Source organism: Crocuta crocuta, unplaced genomic scaffold (genome assembly GCF_008692635.1).
Source record: "Crocuta crocuta isolate KB4526 unplaced genomic scaffold, BGI_CrCroc_1.0 scaffold291, whole genome shotgun sequence".
NCBI classification, from domain to species: Eukaryota; Metazoa; Chordata; class Mammalia; order Carnivora; family Hyaenidae; genus Crocuta; species Crocuta crocuta.
This window is the reverse complement of record NW_027527977.1, coordinates 389661-410477: the sequence shown is the minus strand read 5'-3', so window position 1 is coordinate 410477 and position 20817 is coordinate 389661. Positions and strand designations below refer to the sequence as shown.

At 37.3% G+C, this 20817-nt stretch overlaps 1 protein-coding gene across 1 annotated transcript in view; it reads left to right on the top strand.

Annotated features, from left to right (window-relative positions):
- The first annotated feature begins 19659 nt into the window (after positions 1-19659).
- The window catches only part of LOC144222341 (cysteine-rich secretory protein 3-like), a 15969-nt gene continuing 14811 nt past the window's right edge, over positions 19660-20817 (top strand). Inside the window, exon 1 of the mRNA XM_077752830.1 lies at positions 19660-19816. Coding sequence (XP_077608956.1) covers positions 19748-19816 — 69 coding nt within the window. The 5' untranslated portion in view covers positions 19660-19747. The remainder of the gene's footprint in view (positions 19817-20817) is intronic.

Sequence of the window (20817 nt, the reverse complement as noted above, 5' to 3'; positions counted from 1 at the left end):
ATGTTGACATATACTCCATGCAGGAAAAGTGCTAAGAACTGGGGATAAATATATACAAAAATCCAAGGGTCAAGAATATTATTGTTTAGAAGGGAAATGAACATGTATACAAAAAGCCACATTTAAAAATTACTGAGTGAGAGATGTGTACAAAATAAAATGTGAGCATAGGAAACATGTTCAAATATGCCTACAGGACCTAAGGAAGACCATCATAAAAAACATATGCTGAATCATGGGAATCTACCCCCAAAACCAAGAGCACAATGTATACACTGTATGTTAGCTAACTTGACAGTGAATTATATTTAAATATATATGTACATATATGTTTTTTATTCTTGTTTTATTTTATTATTTACTTTTTTGAGAGGGAGCACATGAGTGAGTGAGGGTGACAGAGAGAGGGAGGGAGAGAATCCCATGAGGGACAAAAGAGAGAGAGAATACCAAACAGAGATCCATGAGCTCACCCAATGTGGGGCTCAAACTCATGAACCGTGAGACCGTGACCTGAGCCAAAGTTGGATCCATAACCGTCTGAGCCACCCAAGTGCCCTAATAATACATATTAATTAAGCTGAAAGACAAACAATAAGTAAGACTTCAGGAAGAAGGAAAGTAAGGAAAGCAGATGCACAACTGTGAAGACATGGGAGAAGATGTGGTTTTTCAGAGCAGTAAAGCAGAAGGAGACCATGGAGCACATGAGGTATGAAGAAGCCAAATCGTGAAGAACTGCATACCATGGAAAGGAAATCATTCTAAGTGTACCACACAAGTCCTGACCTATTAGACCTCTCTCAAGACATAGCAGGGGAGCTGGGTCTAGCAGGACACTGCCACCCTAGTCCTAGTCTTGTTTGTCACTGGATTGCGGGAATGTCCATGTGGGTTGTGAAGGCAGAGGCTGAGGTGATTCTGCAGTGAAGCAAGAAGCACTTGAGAGTTACCCTGCTCTCTCAAGAGCAGAGGCAATTTGCTACCTATTTTTTAATTAAGTTTTTTAAAATGTTTATTTATTTTTGAGAGAGAAAGAGCATGAGCGAGGGAAGGGGTAGAAAGAGAGAGGGAAACAGAGAATCCGAAGCAGGCTCCAGACTCTAAGCTGTCAGCACAGAGCCCAATGCGGGACTCAAACTGGGGACAGGCGAGATCATGACCTGAGCTGAAGTCGGATGCTTACCCGACTGAGCCACCCAGGTGCCCCTGCTACCTCGTATTTTTAAGCACTGGTTTACACTGGCTAAATAACTGCTCTTTTACCAGTATGTATTTCTTGTTCAAATCAATGTTATTATGGTATGTATTTTATTGCTTATTCTGTTTATTATTATAGTTTAAATCACATAGAAAAGGGGCGCCTGGGTGGCTCAGTCGGTTAAGCGTCGGACTTCGGCTCAGGTCATGATCTCGCGATTTGTGGGTTCGAGCCCCGCGTCAGGCTCTGCGCTGACAGCCAGCTCAGAGCCTGGAGCCTGTTTCAGATTCTGTGTCTCCCTCTCTCTCTGACCCTCCCCTGCTCATGCTGCCTCTCTCTCTTTCTCTCTCCGAAATAAATAAAACATTTAAAAAAATTTAAATCACATAGAAACATTAACAAATGTCAAGCATGATAATTTATGCATCATTACTCTGGCATCAGTTGGGAAGAAATAATGGAAGAAAGACAAACATGGAGAGCAAGAGCAGTTATAATCTAGAAGATAAATGATGAAGGCTCCATCTAGAACAGTGGTTCTGCAAATGTAATACATGAGCTGGTAGTAGCAATAACTTGGACAGATACTCTGCTGTTCTCAATGGATAAGGGATAATATGAAGACAACAGTCTAGGTTACATTTCAAAACTTTTAGTCTGTCCTGGATTTTATAGTCAAAACATGTGCCTTGGTATTCAGCTCTTCCTGGACCAATAATACTTCCTGGTCTGGGAAGTCTGTGATATACATAGGTTAGCCACAACAATAATTTTTATTAGTGTCCTCTTTCAACTTCAAAGTAGCACAAATCAGGTGGTCATTTTAGCCAGCTTTAGAAAACTTTTCAAGTGACCTCACATATGTATGACTATTAAAAGAGTTCCCCAAATGTAAGACTTATCAAAATGCTGTAATCTGAGCTCCACTTCCGGTAATTCTGATTCCGTATGTTTAGGATGAAATAAAGCAAGACAAAACATAAAACGATACATAAATCCATAAGCTTTTTTTTTTAATCACGTACCCTTGTTAATTTTTATTATATCATTAGGAATACTAAATGAATATGTCCAAATAAATTGTCTACTTTATCTTCTCTTTCATTCCACAGAAGACAGAATAAATTATACATAAAACAGGTGCCCACTAAATCATATATTGGTTTTTTTTCTTAAAGTTTATTTATTTATTTTGAGAGAAAGAAAGAGGGAGAGCATGCACACGTGGGGTAGGGGCAGAAAGAGTGAGGCTGAGAGAGAGGATCCCAAGCAGGCTCCAAGCTGTCAACCTGGAGCCCAACATGGGGTTTGAGCCCATGAACCAGGGCTCCATCTCACGAACTATGAGACCATGACCTGAGCCCAAATCAAGAGTTGGACACTTAACCAACTAAGCCACCCAGATGTCCCTCATATATTGCTTTTATTCCTCAAGTATATGTTTGTATATTGAGCAAAATAACCTAGAATTGAATAAATAGCCCAGAGTGTCCCTGGGGAAAACTACTATGACCTGACCAACAATATAATGCTTCATAGAAAATCTCAAGGATATTGTAATCATTCTCTTCTTATAGCTTGAGAAGATAAATAAGGATAATAGAAAGAGTGACAAGATGGAGTGGGGGAAGCTCTAAGAGATGAAGAGATTTAATAGAGAACTTGGGAACTGCTGGCAATTCTACATGAACTTTTTTTTTTTTTTTGACTTGCAGAAATCGGCTAGAAAACAAAATTCCCCTTGGGGAAATATTTGAAGTTATTTTCATGTAATTGTTATAGAAACCCACATGGCTATGATTGTTCATTATTCTGCATGAATAATGCAGATGAATAATGAATAATGACTAAATGGACTGGGACCAGTGGAAAGAACACAAGATGTCCGGTCACCCGAGCACATTCTGAACATGACCACTCTTCCTCAGGGGATGTAATGAAGTAATATACATCAGAGTCAAAGAATCCAGGCAGGGGAAAAGCAGAATGTAGATTGTCCTTGACTGAAATCATGGAGGACGCTCTATTGGCATTAAGGCAGTCTCAGAGTTTTAAATAAGGTTCAAGAGACTCCTGAAAACGATTACTTATTGCAGGCTAAAGTTCTCCATGCTAACCTAGCATTCCACTTAGAATGACTTGGATTTAATTGCATCTGATAAGGCCAAGATGGGGACACGTGTGGGGCCTTTCAGACAGAATTAGCTGAAAGGACAAACACTATCATGTCAGGATTCCCCCATTTTCAAATAAATAAAAAGAATCACCTGCAGACAAAAGGTCATTCTCCCCATAGGGTTTGCCATTCTCCTTTTAGAGAAAAAATTAATTATCTGTAATTTTTACTCTGAAGGAATCATTTCTTACTAGGTAACACGGCCCAGTGGCACCTACCTTTTCTGATTTGAAATCATAATCTTATGAAATGCCTACTGTCACACATCTTTTTTCTTAGAGTGATAACTTGTGAAATGAGGAATATTATTAAAGAGTAAGTAACTTATCTAGTCAGAATTAAAAATAAGCATGGATTTAAAACCAAAAATTTGGCCCAGTCATCCCTCAATACATCTTTGACATCCATGCTCCACTAGTCTGTCCCCAATGGGATGACAGACAGTTGTGCTCTTTCTTAAGGGAATTTCAAACAAAAGGAATGTCAAGCATCAATAAGTTAATATACTAGATACTAGAGAGGCCCACAGGGCTTTTCTGAGCACTTCTCAAATCCCATTATACAGAAAGTTTACTATGGAATTAGGACAATCACAAAAGTTTTTGTACATTGTTTGATGGCTATGACCTATGAATATATATTTTAAAAAGTATGCACTCAACAATGGAGAGCCCGTATATGCTCATGGTGATAATCTCATGGTCTGTGAGATCGAGGCCCGTGTCTGGCTCTGTGCTGACAGCATGGAGAGTGCTTGGGATTCTCACTCTCTCTCTGTCTCTCCCTCGCTTGTGCTCTCTTTCTCAAAATTAATACATAAACTTTAAAACTTTTTTATAAAAAAATGAAAAGGCAACATTCTCTAAACAGGATGTAGTGTTTAATAGCAATGGCCACTGAGATGCTCAATTACAAGTTCCACTAAAAGAGTTGGAACCCACAAACCAAAAAGGTGGCGATTCCAACCCCTGACCCTCTCCTTTTCTTGCCACATGAGAGTATTTTATTTAAAAACTCAAAGGAAAAAGAAAACAGTTGGAATGGACTTAAGATATATACATAGGAGCAAATGACTTGCCCTTTTAACTTAAAGTTTGGATACACAAATAAGAGCAAGATGAAAGACAAGACGCTCACTGATAAAGTTGGGAGGGGTGCGTCATAAAGGACCAACAAAGACAATGGTGGCTGTAAATACAGAAAAAGACAAACTAATCATGGCAGGTGAGCGAACAAGGGTGGTTGCAAAGAACCATTTTAAAAGGTTAAAGTCAATCTGTCAATCCAATATGTTTATGGTATTCTGTGACCCAAAGTCACCATATGTTTTTACATTTGTTTAACTTAATAATAGGGGTGCTAACATTTGACAAGCATAAAACCTTATATATCATGGGGTACTTAGAGGACATCTATTAAGTGTTAATTATAAGTCAAAAATATATTTTTCCTTTTTATACCATTTTCTATCCTATTCTTAAGGTAATTTCTCACATAACTACTTATACCTTGGTAAATCAAACCATCTCTCAAAAAAATTCAAGCACAAGGGGTGCCTGGGTGGCTCAGTTGGTTAAGCATCCGACTTCAGCTCAGGTCATGATCTCACAGTTCATGGGTTCGAGCCCTGCGTCGGGCCCTGTGCTGACAGCTCAGAGCCTGGAGCCTGCTTTAGATTCTGTGCCTCCCTCTCTCTCTGACCCTTCCCTGCTCATGCTGTCTCTATCTCTCTCTCAAAAATAAATAAAACATTAAAAATTTAAAAAAAATTCAAGCACAATCCCACAGCTTAAAGTATTGGGGACAGGTTTCTCCAGACACAGAGGAAAAAAACATCACATAAAATGGGAGGAAACTAACACTTTAGAAATTCTTTCTACATGACAGGCAACTTATATATGTAATCTCATTTTATCACAGCTAATTAAAATAATAATGCTATTCCCACTTTGCAATGGGAAAACTTACAGTGAAAACTTACAGACAGAAAAACAATCTCTCAATATACATTGGCATATGAATGTAACCCCCGGCCATCAGATCATAAATCTCAAGCTCTTAACAATATCCTATACCATAAGTAGAGAGAAGAATGTGCTCTGGGTGCTTCTGGATCTGGTCTTGCCCATGAGACATATTAACCCATAGAAAATGGTTGCATGGAGAATAATTCCAAGGTGGTTTTATCCAAGTGGCTGATTCAGCTTATTGAGAACTCTCACCTCACATATACATAAAATAAAATACATTTTAGGGATTAACTGGATACATGGCAGCTGAGTGGCTAGCAGGTTTTTTTTTATTTTGTAGTACAGTCTACCTTGAGTTTTAAGCTGTCTTATAAAAAAAGTTTGGAGTAATATCTAATTATGTAACTTACTAATTAATTGTACTTAAATGATATATCTGTTGAGCAGGCTCTAGTTAGTTCCAGTATATTTTTACCACATAACTCATAAGGCCACTGCGAACATGAAAATGAACAGAAATTACTCAATTATTTGCCACATTGCGCAATCTAAATGCTAACATGACCACCCAGGAATTCCTACTAGTGCTATGGATGTGATTTATTAATTCTTACTTCCTCATTTACAAAAACTCAGTATTTGGAATCATTAGTTTGGAGGTAGAGAGAACCTGAAATTATTAGTCCAACTCTCTTCATTTTTGAGATATGGAAATAACCATGGGACAATTAAATAAAACCTTCCACAGATGAACAGAATCAAATGATGATAATTTAGTATGTAATGTACATCACTGTTATACTGAATTTTATAGTACCAGAAAATAAAAGTTAATACCAGAAGAACTTGGAACATAAAAATTCTAATGAGTTATGGCGCCTTTTGTCATTATGTTATGCACTATGTACTTCCATTTATAAAGATAAAAGTTTAAAATAGTCTCCAAAACAATAAGGTCCAACAGGTCACTATGGAAAATTTAAGCTCTCTATAGTTCACAAAACTAAGCTTTGCTTAACTATTACAGAAGTAATCGTGAAGAGTCTCAAGTTGCAAAGAGAATAATTTGATTAAGATTTATCAAAGTATTGGGCGCCTGGGGGGCTCAGTCGGTTAAGCGTCTGACCCTTGTTTCGCCTCAGGTCATGATGTCTTGTTTCGTGGGGTCGATCGAGCCCCATGTCAGACTCTGTGCTGATAGTGAGGAGCCTGCCTGCTTGAGATTCTCTCTCCTCCTCTGTGTTGCTGTCCACTCTCTCTCAAAAATAAATAAATACCGTTAAAAAGAAAAAGAATTGTGAAAGTATTGATTGTCAAACACATGGATAATTTATAACAGTAAAATAGCTCTAGAGAATAAATATACAAGCGCTAAATCTGAAATAGTAATTTTATTCTGAAAGCCACATGCACAATTTGAACAATCTTGAGAAGACATCCTGTACACAGGAAGTGTGTCTTTCCTGTCACTAGTTGGATTCCACTGGCAGGAGGTTACTCTGGGTTTAACAGTGGCAACAGATGTGTTGGCAGGGATGATTGATTCCCCATCTGTTTGTGTGCCTCCCCCCCTTCTCTCTCCAGGCTGGCTAGTCAGTATGAACTTGGGCCCTCTTACCTGGCCCAGTTATGGCCAGGAGTAGTGTGAGCAAAGAATTTTTCAATCCTTCAGCCTGGGAAATGAGAGAACACTGCCCTCTACAGGGCCGCCCTGTTGGCAGTCAGGATCCGAGTGCGACCAATAGTCACAGCGAGTTGCCCATTGAAACACTGTGGGAAGGGGACCTAACTGAGAAGTGGAGACAGAACTCAGAGACAGGGAGCTGTTATAAAGGAAGGCCATCCCTGGGGCCACACACTCTGCCATGTGACTTTGGACAAGTCCCATAACTCTGTGTGCCTTTGTTTTTCATCTGCAAAATGGGGTAACAGGAGTGCTCACCTTATGTGATTGTGAAGAGGGTTTAATGAGTCATTCCGCACACAAATTTATGACTATTGCCAAAGTTCTAGCTACATTTTAAACACAAAGAGGACAGTTTCAAAAGCTTGGATTTTAAATGTTTCTAGAGAAGAAAGGAACAATCTTGTGAATTATCACAATTCTCCCCAAACAAACAGAGCCAAGTGGACAGATTCTACCTGAATCTTCCATTAAGGAAGGATCCACTTTTGGAGAAAGGGAGGTTATGAAAAGATTTAGGTGATAGATTCCCAAGGCACAGGTCACAATGTACCAATCCTAGAAGAGAAGGAAACATGGTCAATGACATGCTCCTACCATGCGTCACCCTGAGCCAATCCCTTGTTTTAACATTCCAGTAACTCTCCACCTTACTTTGCCTGAATTTAAAGGCCTACAACTACTTCTAATATAGAAGGTATAACAAGCAAACATCCGTGCTGACAGTTTATCTCAAGTTACTCTGTGAGTCTTAGTGAACAAGCCTGGGCACAAATAGCAAGCGACTCCAATGGTCCAGTTAGCTGCACATGGTAACTGAAGCCACCAACTCCCCACCAGGAACGCAGCAGGAAAGAAGGGTTTTCTCAAAACCATATGCCTGGGTGGGGTTGCACCCCTGAGCTGGTATGGCCTGGACACTGATGAACACACCTGGTCCAAAGCCCTGCCTTCCCTTTGGCCATCTGAGCCAGAGGACAGGATCGGAGCCATTGCTTAAGGTATGCTGGCTCGGGCCCCTGGGTGGCTCCATCAGGTAAGCATCTGCCTCTTGGTTTTCAGCTTAAGTCATGATCTCAGGATTTGTAAGTTTGAGCCCCGTGTCAGGCTCTGTGCTGACAGCTCAGAGACTGCTTGGGATTCTCTGTCTCCCTCTCTCTCTGCCTCTTCTCTACTCATTCTCTTTCTCTCTCTCAAAATAAATAAACTTTAAAAAATTAAAATAAAAAAGATACGCTGGCTGATAGTCCTTCTAGGTGGGCCCCTCACATCACCACATACTTTGTCAGGACTTTTAATATTATTTGCTAAGAAGAAATCCAGAACTAGAAAATCAGGAAGTCAAGAATGACATTTTAAAAATGTTTTGGAGCCAAACCCTCCTAAGGAGATGCAAAGAAGTGGGAGCACCCGCAGAGCATCTACATACAACACGCATAGTTACAACTAAACTCACTTTTTAAAAGCAGCAAGTGTATCCAATTAGAGTCAGAATGTATTGCATTATCCATTTTAAGGGACTGAAAATTTTCATACAAAGTAAGTAAAATCTTTCTGCCTTAAAATTTTTCAAATCAGAAAACTACAAACTACATGTGGAAAATTAGTTTAATGTTGACATAGCTTTGTCTTCCAGGACCAAGCCTGATGGGCATAAATTCACTTTAGAAGACAGTAAAATGAACCTGTGTGAGGTGCACCCTCCATGCCTGCCTGCACTCCTTAAATCAAGGTTTCTAGGTCATTCTTTCCACTAGGGAATGGATAAAATTCCAATATAAGCAAATTAAAAAGTCTAAAAATAATTAAAGTAAATCCAGTATTAATTTTAGATATCCTGTACAAATAGAGTCCTGCTCCAATAAACTAAAGAATGATCACCTAGGCTTCACAGTGAAGAATGTTAGGTTTACTTACAGAAATACATGCAAAAGAACACGCATCTACATTTAGTTTATGTAAGCATTTCCCACACTACTGCACACATCAAAGCTCCCAGCAAGTAAATGTGTTGGTTTATGGACTCATCCTGCATCCTGGGAAATATCTGGAAGAAAGTCATCTGCCTTTGCAAATGCTTTTGGCATTTCCCAGCTCCATAGGAGAAAAAGGTCTGTGTAAGGTCTTCCACCTGCCTATCTCTGGACATAAGGAAACATTAAATAACCTCCACCCAAGATCTATAGAGAATCCACTTCTAGGAACTAAATGGGCACTGAGAATAAATGCACACCAAAGGTGACGTCAAAGGACATCACCTGAGCTGAAGAAAAGTCATTCAAAAAAAAAAAAAAAAGCCATGTGGAGAATCACAAGATATTGCCAAAACTGCAGTTAGACAATCAGCAATGAAATTTGAAACTATTGGTATGACAAATCCTGTTTCAGACCTGTTGACTTAGATTCCCTTGCACAACCATAATTGGCCAAAAACAGGAAATAAGTGTAATGTATATATACTGCTCTCTCTCTCTCTCCGCCTTCCTTCTTCCTACAGATAAAGCAGATGCTTCAGCCAGCTCTGAGAATCAGCAGTAAGTAATGTATTTATTTTAAGGTGAACATTGTATGATGCAAGTACAGTGATGCTTTTTCAGTGGTAAATCATATATTGTAAAAGAATCTATGATTTTCAAAACTCTGTTAATAACTTTTGTTGAGAATAATGGGCTTAATTTTTGTACTCTTTTTAAGATGAGAAAATGCTGTGTAGCTCTATTATTCCAAGAGGACTTTTAACAAATTGAATATTTAAATTAAATTTTACTTTGCATTCTAAAATAAGTAATATAATTTCCATGTTTATGATTGTTGGCAGATTGTTGGCAATTACACCAGAACTTCCTTTCATGGAAAACTAAAAACCAGGATATATGTGTCACATACTTCCATATGTTAATATATTAATAATCTGACTACTATTCACATATATGGATATGTCATCAGTAGACATTGTTAAAGTAAGGATCAGAAGCTATTGCTAATAATTTTAAATCTATCAAAACAAAATTATAGCACTGACGTAGAGATAAAAAATTACCATGAATGATTATCAGCACAATATACAATTTCCCTCATGAAATTCCCTCAAATCAAAAAGAAAACAAAAGACTTTTAGAAGTTTTCTGATCAATAGTTAATCTACATAAGCAAACACAATATTTGCTGTGTGTATTTTATATAAAGGAGCCATTTCCACAAAGAACTTTTTCTGGCAAATAAGAAGTGATACCTAATCACAGCATGCAAGGAGTTGTTTATCCTTCAGAGAGAAGATTTTATTTGCAAAAATATTTTGTTAATGTTCCCCTCTATGGCTAAACTGCCATCCATGGAGTTTATACTCCAGAGAAGACCTGGTGTTGCATCTTTTGTCAATTAAAAAGAAAAATCCACATCTGCTTCTGTGTGACTCATCCTCTGGAGGAGCATCAAAGGAAATTAAATCTGTGACAAGTTGCAAATGCAGGAACTACTCTATAACAATGCATCGCGAGGTCAGTTGGAACCCCTGAAATGAGCTCAGATTTGGAAGCAGAAAAGGCAAATTAGGAGCAAGGGTGTCAGACCTCTAAACTAATGTCTAAATCAGATAGTACTAGTAATTCCAGCGATGCTGTTTGGTAAATTCAAGTAAGGGAAAGGAAAAAAGGTAATAAAGAAAAACAAAACTTGCTTTGGGGAACTGTCAGGGTTGCTACTATTATTTAGATATCTTTACAGGTTTCCTAGATGATGACTTCTAGAAGTTTGGCAAATGTGTGGTGTCATAGGTTGCTTTCTGTAGTACAGACAGGTGGATGAGATAAAGAAAGTGACCAGAATGAAAATTAAATGTGACATCTAAAGTTCGAAAAGATTGCCTAAAATACTTTTCTGTGCTGTGATTAGTATGCAGATGTGTCTGTACCCATAATGCACACAAGATATATATGTGTGTTGATGCTTTCAATGACATTTTATTCTGCTCTGAATGTTTGAAACATTTCTATCGCCTCCTTTCAGGAGCAAGAGCTTTGAAGCCAAACTGTCTGGGCTTATCCTCTGGTTCTTCCGCATGCAAGCATATGGCATTTCGTTATTAAATCTCTGATCTGGGGACTGCAGATCTGTAAACTAGGGTATTGAGTAATATCACCTACCATCTAGACTGTTAGAAGTTTTAATGGGCCCATAAAGAGTGAGACAGCGCTTCACACAAAACACAGGTCATCATATAATGGCATAATCATTCAGTTCACTTAAGGCAAAGAGATATGGTCCAGAAGCTGTTTACTTTCATGTAAAACATTTTAACTATTTCTGAAATTAATCCCTCTGCATTCACCTTTATAGGTAATGCTTAAGAAAGATCTGTGTTGTTGTTGTTGTCGTTTTTTGCTTTTTTATAATTCTCTCTATATAGAGATTTCCCCAAAGCCATATGCTAGATAATCTGTTCTTCCTCTAATTATTTCCTGTGCTACCTTGTTTGGTCTGTCTCTTAAGGTTTCTATTCACCCTCATTGCCCATTTTTTCTTCCTTAATGCAATATTGAAATTTTGTCAATACAAGTTTGAAGCCTAATATGAAAAGATGACCAATTTAATTCTTCTTATAAAAAATATATTCAGTTATTCATAGTCCAATCAGAATTTTTATGAGAATTATGAAGACTTTTCATATTAATTTAATTAGACTTGATATCTTTATTATATTAACACATACCATAAGAGAATGAAAATCTCTCAATTCATGCATATGTTCTTTTGTATCCTTTACTAGAGTTTTAAAGTAGTCTCCAAACATTTTTTTAAATTCTTGGTTATTTTGTAAATAAGCTCTATTTATTGTACTATTTTTTTAAGTTTATTTATTTATTTTGAGGAAAGAGAGAGCATGAGTAGGGAAGGGGCAGAGAGAATTCCAAGCAAGCCTTGCACTGTCAGTGAAGAGCCCCATGTGGGGCTTGATCTCACAAACTGTGAGACCATGACCTAAGCTGAAATCAAGAGCTGGATGCTTAACTGACTGAGCTACCCAGGTGCCTCTATTTTTGGTCCTATAAGTTGTATGTTTTCATTTTAATCTTATTTTCTAGTTGAGTGTTGCTAGTTTACCACAATGGTATTTTTTATAGGTCGACTATTACAGCTTACAAACTTTTCATTATGGCGTATTCTCTATATAAATGGTCATATCATTTTAAAATAATACTAATATTACCTCCTAATTTTCAAGACTTACAAATATGTACATTTTTTTCTTATGACTTTGATAAGTTCCTCTCTAATATGATGTTGAACAATACCAGGGATATTAGTCATTCTTTTTTTGTTGTTGTTGTTCTCAATATTAAATGAATGAACCTAGAGTTTCTCCAGTAACTATGATATTTGCTAGATATATTTAGCAATATTGCCATTATCAAATTACTAATCTCTAATCTTCACATTATCAAATTAATAATCTCTAATCTTCTTTGCTCTTATTTTTAACCAGAAGTAGTGGCTGAATTTAATATATTTTGCCACATGATTTTCTTTAGTCCATTAATCTTATGAATTTAACCAATATATTTTCTAATTTTGAATTATTCTTTTTATAATTTTGAATTATGCTTACAGTCCTGATATAAAACTCACTTGATCATGGATTTTTTCTAATTTATTTTTATTTGAGTATAGTCGATACACAATGTTATCTTAGTCTCAGACGTACAGTTTAGTGATTTGACAAGATTATATATTATATTATGTTCACCTCAAGAATAAGCTACCATGTGTCTCATTATATTACACTATTACAGTATCACTGACCGTATTCCTCATGCTCTGCTTTTTATTCCCATGACTCACTCATTCCATAACTAGACACCTGTATTCCCCTGTCCCCTTCATCTATTTTGCCCCCTGTGCACTCCCCCTTCCCTTTGGCAACCATCAGTTTGTTCTCTATATTTATAGTTCTGATTCTGCTTTTTGTTTGTTTCTTCTTCTTCTTTTAAGATTCCATTTATGGGGCACCTGGGTGGCTCAGGTGGTTAAGCATCCGACTTCAGCCCAGGTCATGATCTCACGGTTTGTGGGTTCGAGCCCCGCGTCAGCCTATGTGCTGACAGCTCAGAGCCTGGAGCCTGCTTCGGATTCTGTGTCTCCCTCTCTCTCTGCCCCTCCCTGCTAGCACTCTCTCTCTCTCTCTCTCAAAAGTAAACATTTTAAGAAAAAAGATTCCATTTATGAGTAGAATCACTGTGTCCCTCAGTCTGACTTATTTTACTTAGTGTAATACTATCTAGGTCCATCCATGTTGTCTCAAATGGCCTCATCTTATCCTTTTTCTATGGCTGTGTAATATTTCATTATACATATATATATATACCACATTTTCCTTATCCATTTATCTATGATGGACACTTAGGTTGCTTCCATGTCTTGACTATTATAAAGTTTTAAGTGCATTTTTTAAATTGGTGAATTAATATTTTGTTAGAATTTTTGCATTTCACTTATGAGCTGGCCCTGCAAATCATTTACTATTATCCTTATGTGTTGTAGAAGTCAATCCCAGAATTATTTCCACTTGTGGCCACTTCTGGGGTTACACTTCAGGAGGACGCAGCATTGGGAAGAAGTAGCCACACTAATTTATACTCATGCAACCTAGGGAGTAGGAAGGAATAGAGGGAGATATGACTGTACTGGCAAATGTAGTGTACTCCACATATCTTTATTTTCTTTAATTCTTCACACCTGATGAAGGTTCTTACATTTCCCTGATGCTCTATTTGCTGACATATGGCACCAGGACAGGTGGCTTGTTCTGTTGCTACAGAATTTTGCAATAAAGGGAAACAATAATTATTTTGAGGCAAGAGCAGCAACCAAAAGGCACTACTACCACCGCATGATCAGGCCAGCCACTGTTCAGAATATGCAATACATTCCTCTACTTCACACTCATACATGTTATGAGTGTATGAGGTCATGAGAAGCTTAATTATCATGACTATGAGTCATGAGAAGCTTAATTTTCAGATTTTTTTGCTATCTCCTTGCCTCCATCATTCCTCCAGAGTTCATGTCAGGGTGATAATATGAAGCCCACCTATTTTGACAGCCTGACCTGAATAGAAGCCTAAATGCTTACTTTTTATATTTATTTATTTATTCATTCATTCATTCTTTCTTTTTTTCATTTTAAGTTTTTTCATTCAATTTAAGTTTTTTAAATTGTCTTGAGAGAGAGAGTGCACGTGGGAGACAGAATCTCAAGCAGGTTCTGCACTGTCAGCTCAGAGCCTGATGCAGAGCTCAAACTTACAAACCATGAGTCAATTAAAGTCAGACACAAACTACTGATTCAACCAATTGATCCTATACATCATTTTAGAGAGAGAAAGAGTGCCAGTGGAGAAGAGGTGCAGAGAGAGACAGAGAGAGAGATTGAGAGAGAGAGAGAGAGAACATCCTAAGCAGGCTCCATGCTCAGCAAGGAGCCCGACACAGGGCTCAATTCCACAATTACCTGAGCCAAAATCAAGAGTCAGATGTTCAACTTACTGAGCCACCCAGACACTCTGAAAAGCTTGCTTTTTAAATTAACCCTTTTATGGGTGTGCCTAGGTGTCTCAGTCAGCTAAGCGTCCGACTTCAGCTCAGGTCATGATCTCACGGTTTGTGGGTTCGAGCCCCGCATCAGGCTCTGTGCTGACAGCTAGCTCAGAGCCTGGAACCTGTTTCAGATTCTGTGTCTCCCTCTCTCTCTGACCCTCCCCTGCTCATGCTGTCTCTCTCTCTCTCTCAGAAATAAAAAAAAAAACTTTAAAAATAAATAAATTAATTAACCCTTTCATGAATTCTCTTATGAAGAACTAAGCAAATTATCCTTAGTGTATAATTTGAAAATCTTTATTTCCATAAAATGGACTTTTAAGGCAAGATATGCCTGTATATTTTTTGTAAGTTTATGTTTTTAATTAATTGGTTAGCAGTGATATCGTATCATTAGAGAAAACAACTTATCTTTTTTCAAGGGAGTGTTTCAGACTTAGTGGTGGTCCTAACACCAGTGTAGAGAAGAAGCTATATGGTGTGATTTAATTGTATATATAAATTTATGGTTTAGAAAGACACAATTTCCTCTCTTGTCTATAATTAGCAGTAAACCATCAACACTTGGATTTGTAAATCTTTGAATCTCTTTGACTTTTCTCTAGTCACGCTTCTGAGAAATTACTGACCTCTTGAAAAAGGGAAAATTATGATGGCAGAGCAGAAAACTATAAAAGGAGAGGCTTCGTGACTTGCATGTAGCAAAATAACTCTTTTAAGGGAAATGATTTACAAAGAATCTAAAGTTGCTCCTAAGGAAATAGTAGAGGAGATATAACATGACACATTTAAAATTGTCTACATGCAAGTAAATAACAGGAAGACATAGTTACTTTCCTAATTCTTTCTGATGCTTTCTGTGTAACTTTACCAAATGGAACTGTAAATAAAACATATCCTATCTGCACCTGATATTTGGGGAGGCCCCCGGGGATGAGAGGTGAGGTGGAGCTAAATGCATCTTACAATACATCGGAATATCTGAATACAAAATATCTGAAACATTTATTTCCAGAGACTTGCTCTATGCTAGATTCTTCCTTGTCCTTCTCCAAAAGTCCCAGAATGGGTCGAGGCAAAAGAAAATAAAACTTTACCTTTCACTTTTGCACACATGGGAAAGTCCAACCAGCTCACACTGTGGGCATTAGAATGGTGGGCTCCCCTAACGACATGCTAAGACTAAGGGCTGGTGGGAATCCTGTCCTTTTCCCTTGACCATTGTCAACAACATCTAGCATGCTATCATGTCTAGAGTGTGGAATACCTCATTGCCATTGACTTGAAAGAAAAAAGGAGAAGGGACTATTTTCCTCTTTTGCTCTCAGATTTTCTAGGAGGCCCACCTGAGGCCATGACAGAGGGATGTGCATGCCCCAAGGACACTAGTGTCAGAGCTAGTCCCCTGGAGACTTCATAAGTGTCTGCAGCTCCATCACTGACCAAATACAGTGAACTATCTCTAGCCATTGCTACTCACAATGTAGTTACAGGGAAAAGCAAATATAAAGAAATTGAGGGAAATTGGAGTATTTACATACATCAGAAAAATTGAATAAAATAAAAATTGACTGGGTGGGCTTTAAATGTTCCTATCCAGAGATAAGATCAGTGGTTCTGGAGCTAGCCTGTGTGTTTCTTTGGAAAGAAGCACTCAGAGATGTTCACATTCTTGAAGGATATGGCTAAAATTCAGGTGAAGAATTAACATGACCAAAGGCATAAAGAGCATATGATCAAAGGATAATGAGGTATAAACAAGGAGTCCATCATAACTAGAGTTATGGAAAAAAGATTATTTAATAAATGAGGTACTAGGTTGGGTTCCTCAGGTAATGATAACAAAATCTGGGACACAGTAGGTTAAAGAATACATTTGGGGTCAATTCCCTATGAAGGGAGGGAAGGGAAGCAAGATTGCTTGAAGATAGGGGTCAAACTGTGGTGTAGTCTCATTGGAGACTTCAGCCGATTAATTGTAGTGCCTGCAAGCTGAGAGATTTCTGCTGGGTACACCCCCACCTGAGGGCACAGGAATCCTTTGCTCTAACTTATCTCCCTATTAACAAGAACCATATGAAGTGATCCCACATCACGACGGTCCAACTTGAAAAAGGTTTTCAATTTCATAGAACTAGTTAAAACAAGATTAATGACAATAAACCCCAGGCTCCTTAACACATATAGTGCACCCTTTCCATTATCACAATACCAGGTGCCACGTTTAGGTGTTTAGGTTGAGGTTCACTAAGGGGCCAGGTATCTCTGAGAAATAATCATGACTTTTTTGGACAGTAAGTTTATGTTTTTGCTTTATACAGAATTAAGTTAATTTTTCTTTCCTGTCTTAAAATATTTATTTTATTCTCCTACCTCTCCCTCTGTCCTACCTAATAATTACAGTGTAAACAGAATCAACCTTTTCTTACTGCTATAAATGATATTTTATAAGTGATATTTTAATGGGATAGAAGAGTTTACACTTCCAAAAAATTGTAGGAACACTTGTATAATTTGTATCCCTCATTGAGCTCTTATGCTAACCTTGTGATTTTCATTCCAATTCTCTCCCTTCCTATTCTAGTTATTAAATGGACAAAAATACTTCATTAAGATGCCAACAAACTTCTCCATTCTTTCAACAAACTTACATATATAAAGGTTATCATAATGAGGCATATTTTCAACACAAGATGCATATCCTAAGAAAATTACTTTATATTTGAAGAACAACAGTAGAGGATTGAGTTCATTGTTAATATTGTACAAATTTTTTCTAATCTCTTCAAATGTGTTTGGTAATCTACCAGCTATTTAACAGCCATGAAAAGATTTATAGTAATGCATGACTATTTTTTGTCAGGGCAGAAAATTCATTGAATGCTTTAATTCTTACCAGGCCTCCCAAAAGTATAATACAGCTTAGTGGGAAATGGATATTGAGGTTAAAAGAAATCATGGGTTCTGTCCCAGCTTCATGCTAACTGGCAATGATGCTATCTGGAGGTCATTTAATACCTCCATTCTTCTCTTCAATGATCATCATAATGCCTAACCTGTTACCTATACCAGGTTGCAAAAAAAGCAACTAATATGCTTGACAAAGTCAGACATGCTTTCCCAAGAGTTAATAATCTTTTTGTAATAAGGGTCTTTTCTTTTCCTAATTACTGTAATTACAGTAACACAGACTTATAGAAAATTCAGGAAAGAATATCTTACCACATGAAGATAAACTCATTCTATTTTATTTCTCATTTGTTCTTTGCCTGGCTTTTTGTCTGATCATTATTTTGCAGAAGGGATGAGGTCCTATTTCTGTTACTGTCCTTCAGGAGAGTAATAATGTACGCATTCCCGAATCTCCCTACATACCAAGATTGTCAATATGACCATGCAATAAAATTACTTCTCTTGCCTTAAAACAGGTCCAAATTACCTATGACATACTTTTTGTCATATATCCATGAGAAAAGCAAGGCTTACTGAGATACGGATGCTAGATGGGAGTCAGAGGTAACCTGACATCTCAGTGTCTTTGCTCACACATGAGCACCTGAATGCAGATCTTAGCTCTAGAAGATTTTATATTACCACGTTTTGTGGACCTTCAAACTCACTCAGAAATAACCTAACCCTCAAATACCAAATACATGAATGTGTGTGAGATTTCCTGGGCTGCATAACAAAATGCCACAGGCTGGGTAGCTTGAACAACAGAAATTTATTTTCTCACAGTTATGAAGGTTCAATGTCTGAGACCGAGGTGACAGTATAGTTGATTTCTGGTGACACTTCTCTTCTTGACTTGCAGACAGCTACGTTCTCACTGTGGTTTCATATAGCATCTTCTTGTTTGTGTGGATATGAGAAAGAAATGAGAGAGAGAGAACTCTCTGTTGTCTCGTCTCTCCTTCTATGGACGCGAGTCCCATTGGATCAGGGTTCATTCTTATGATCTCATTTAATCTTAACTACTTCCTTAGACACCCAAATACAAATATAGCCACATTGGGGACTAGGGTTTCAACATATGAATGTTGGGAGGGCACAAGCATCCATCCATAACAGAAGCTAAGAATTTCCCGTATACCATTTTTTAACTCTGAAGCATAAGCATTGCTTTTGTTATAATACCATCAGTGATATAACTGTTATGTCTAATATACTCTAACAAGAGGATGTATTCTAATTTATTTGGACATTTTATCTCCCTGCTCTTGAGCATGTAATGCTTTTATCCTTATAAATATTAATGTAATAAAAGTGTATGTCTAAAGTTTTTCCAGTGTATATTATTATTTCCTCATGATTCCAAGAAGTTAAATTAGTGAGACAAAAGATGTGAATCTATTAAGGGTATCAGTACAGATTGCGTTGGTAATCTAATCTTAAAAGTGATAAATCTACCTTCTGTCTTTAGATATAGAAGGACAATATTGCTTTTTTTGGAATTCAAGACATTGTAATAGTGAAAGGTTTGAATGGAAATGAATAAGGACACTGGCTACATGGGTGTAGTTGAAAGTATTAAAGACAAGCACTTACTTCTCAAGGGATTTACCTAGGTTTCTAGTAATGTCAAGTATCTGAGACAGATTCACAACAGGAAAGAAATGGCACATGATAACTAGTAATCTGAAGAGATCTTAATGAGGATATATTTATAACGGATGAAGAAGGATTTAAGGAAACCAGTAAAAACTAATCCAGTGGTATCCCAGTTTTACTAACAGTTGGGAGGTATTACTTCTCCTCAATGGGCAACGTGAAGAAGCCATTCCTAGAATCTGAAGAGAGGAGCTACATAGACAAGAGTGTGGAACTAGGGTAAAATTGGGTGGTATATAGGTGCACTTCAAAGGCTTCAACCAAGTATTTTCTTTTGTTCTTTATATCCTTATTGGAGAGCTGCTTCTGAACGAATCCATTATTATTCTATTAGCATAATGTAACAAATCTTCTCTTGTATTACTAATGAATTTGGAATAACTAAATCATTACATTGTTTTGTTTTGTTTTTTCCTGTATTTCTCAGAAGTTCATGCACTAAACATTCCAGCAGGTCTTTATTTCCTTTCTGTGTGTGTGTGTTTTTTTTTTTTTCTTTTTTTCCCCCAGCAATGGCCTTATTCCTGGAGTTGCTGTTCCTGGCTGTTATGTTGCTTCCATTCTTTCCTGCAAATGGACAGGTATGGTCAAGCTTACAAATATTTTCAGAACAACTGAAGTAACTCTGAGGAATAGCAAGCTATTAAATCAATTTGCAAGAGTGAAAAGTACTACAATGCCTGGTACATCACAAAGTACTCATCAGTTGCTCAAGTACTTAACACAATTAATTCTAAGGCTGTGATGACCAGCTGTAGCCTCTAGCTACATGAGGGTATTGAACATTGGAAATACAGATGGTTGGAACTGAGATCTGCATAAATATATGGAGAATTCAAGACTTCATAAAAAAAGTTAAAATATTTCATTAATAATTTTAATATTGATTGCACAATGAAAGTATAATATTTTGAATCTGTTACTTAAATAAATATATTATAAATATCAATTTAATCTTTTTATTTTTTTTTCTTTTTCAAAGTAGCCACCCAGAAATTAAAATTATGTTTGATACAGGGCATCTAGGTGGCTCAGTCAGTTAAGCGGCTGACTTTTCATTTCAGCTCAGATCATTTCACAGTCATGAGATTGAGCCCTGCACTGGGCTCCATGTTGGGTGGAAAGCTACTTAAGATTCTTCCTCTCTCTCCCTCTCTCCCCCTCTTTCTCTCTCTTTCTCTTAAAAAAATTTTGGGGAGTGCCTGGGTGACTCAGCCAGTTAAGTATCCAACTCTTGGATTCAGATCAAATCATGATCTCACCACAGTTCATGAGTTAAAGCCCTGCACTGGGCTCTGTGCTGACAGTGCAGAGCCTGCTTAGGATTCTCCTATCTCCTTCTCTCGTTGGCCCTCCTCCGCTCAGTCTCTTTCTCTCAAAATAAATAAATAAACTTAAAAAAATTTTATTAAGCTTGGTAATGTACTTATAATTCTATTGACAGCAATGATCTAAGGTTTAAAAGCTGTCCGAAGATCTCTTCTGATTTCCTTTTATTTAATTCATTACAATGGCTTTTCCACATTAAATTAACAATATATTTATATATTATATAATCTCAAATTAATAAAACTTCTTCACA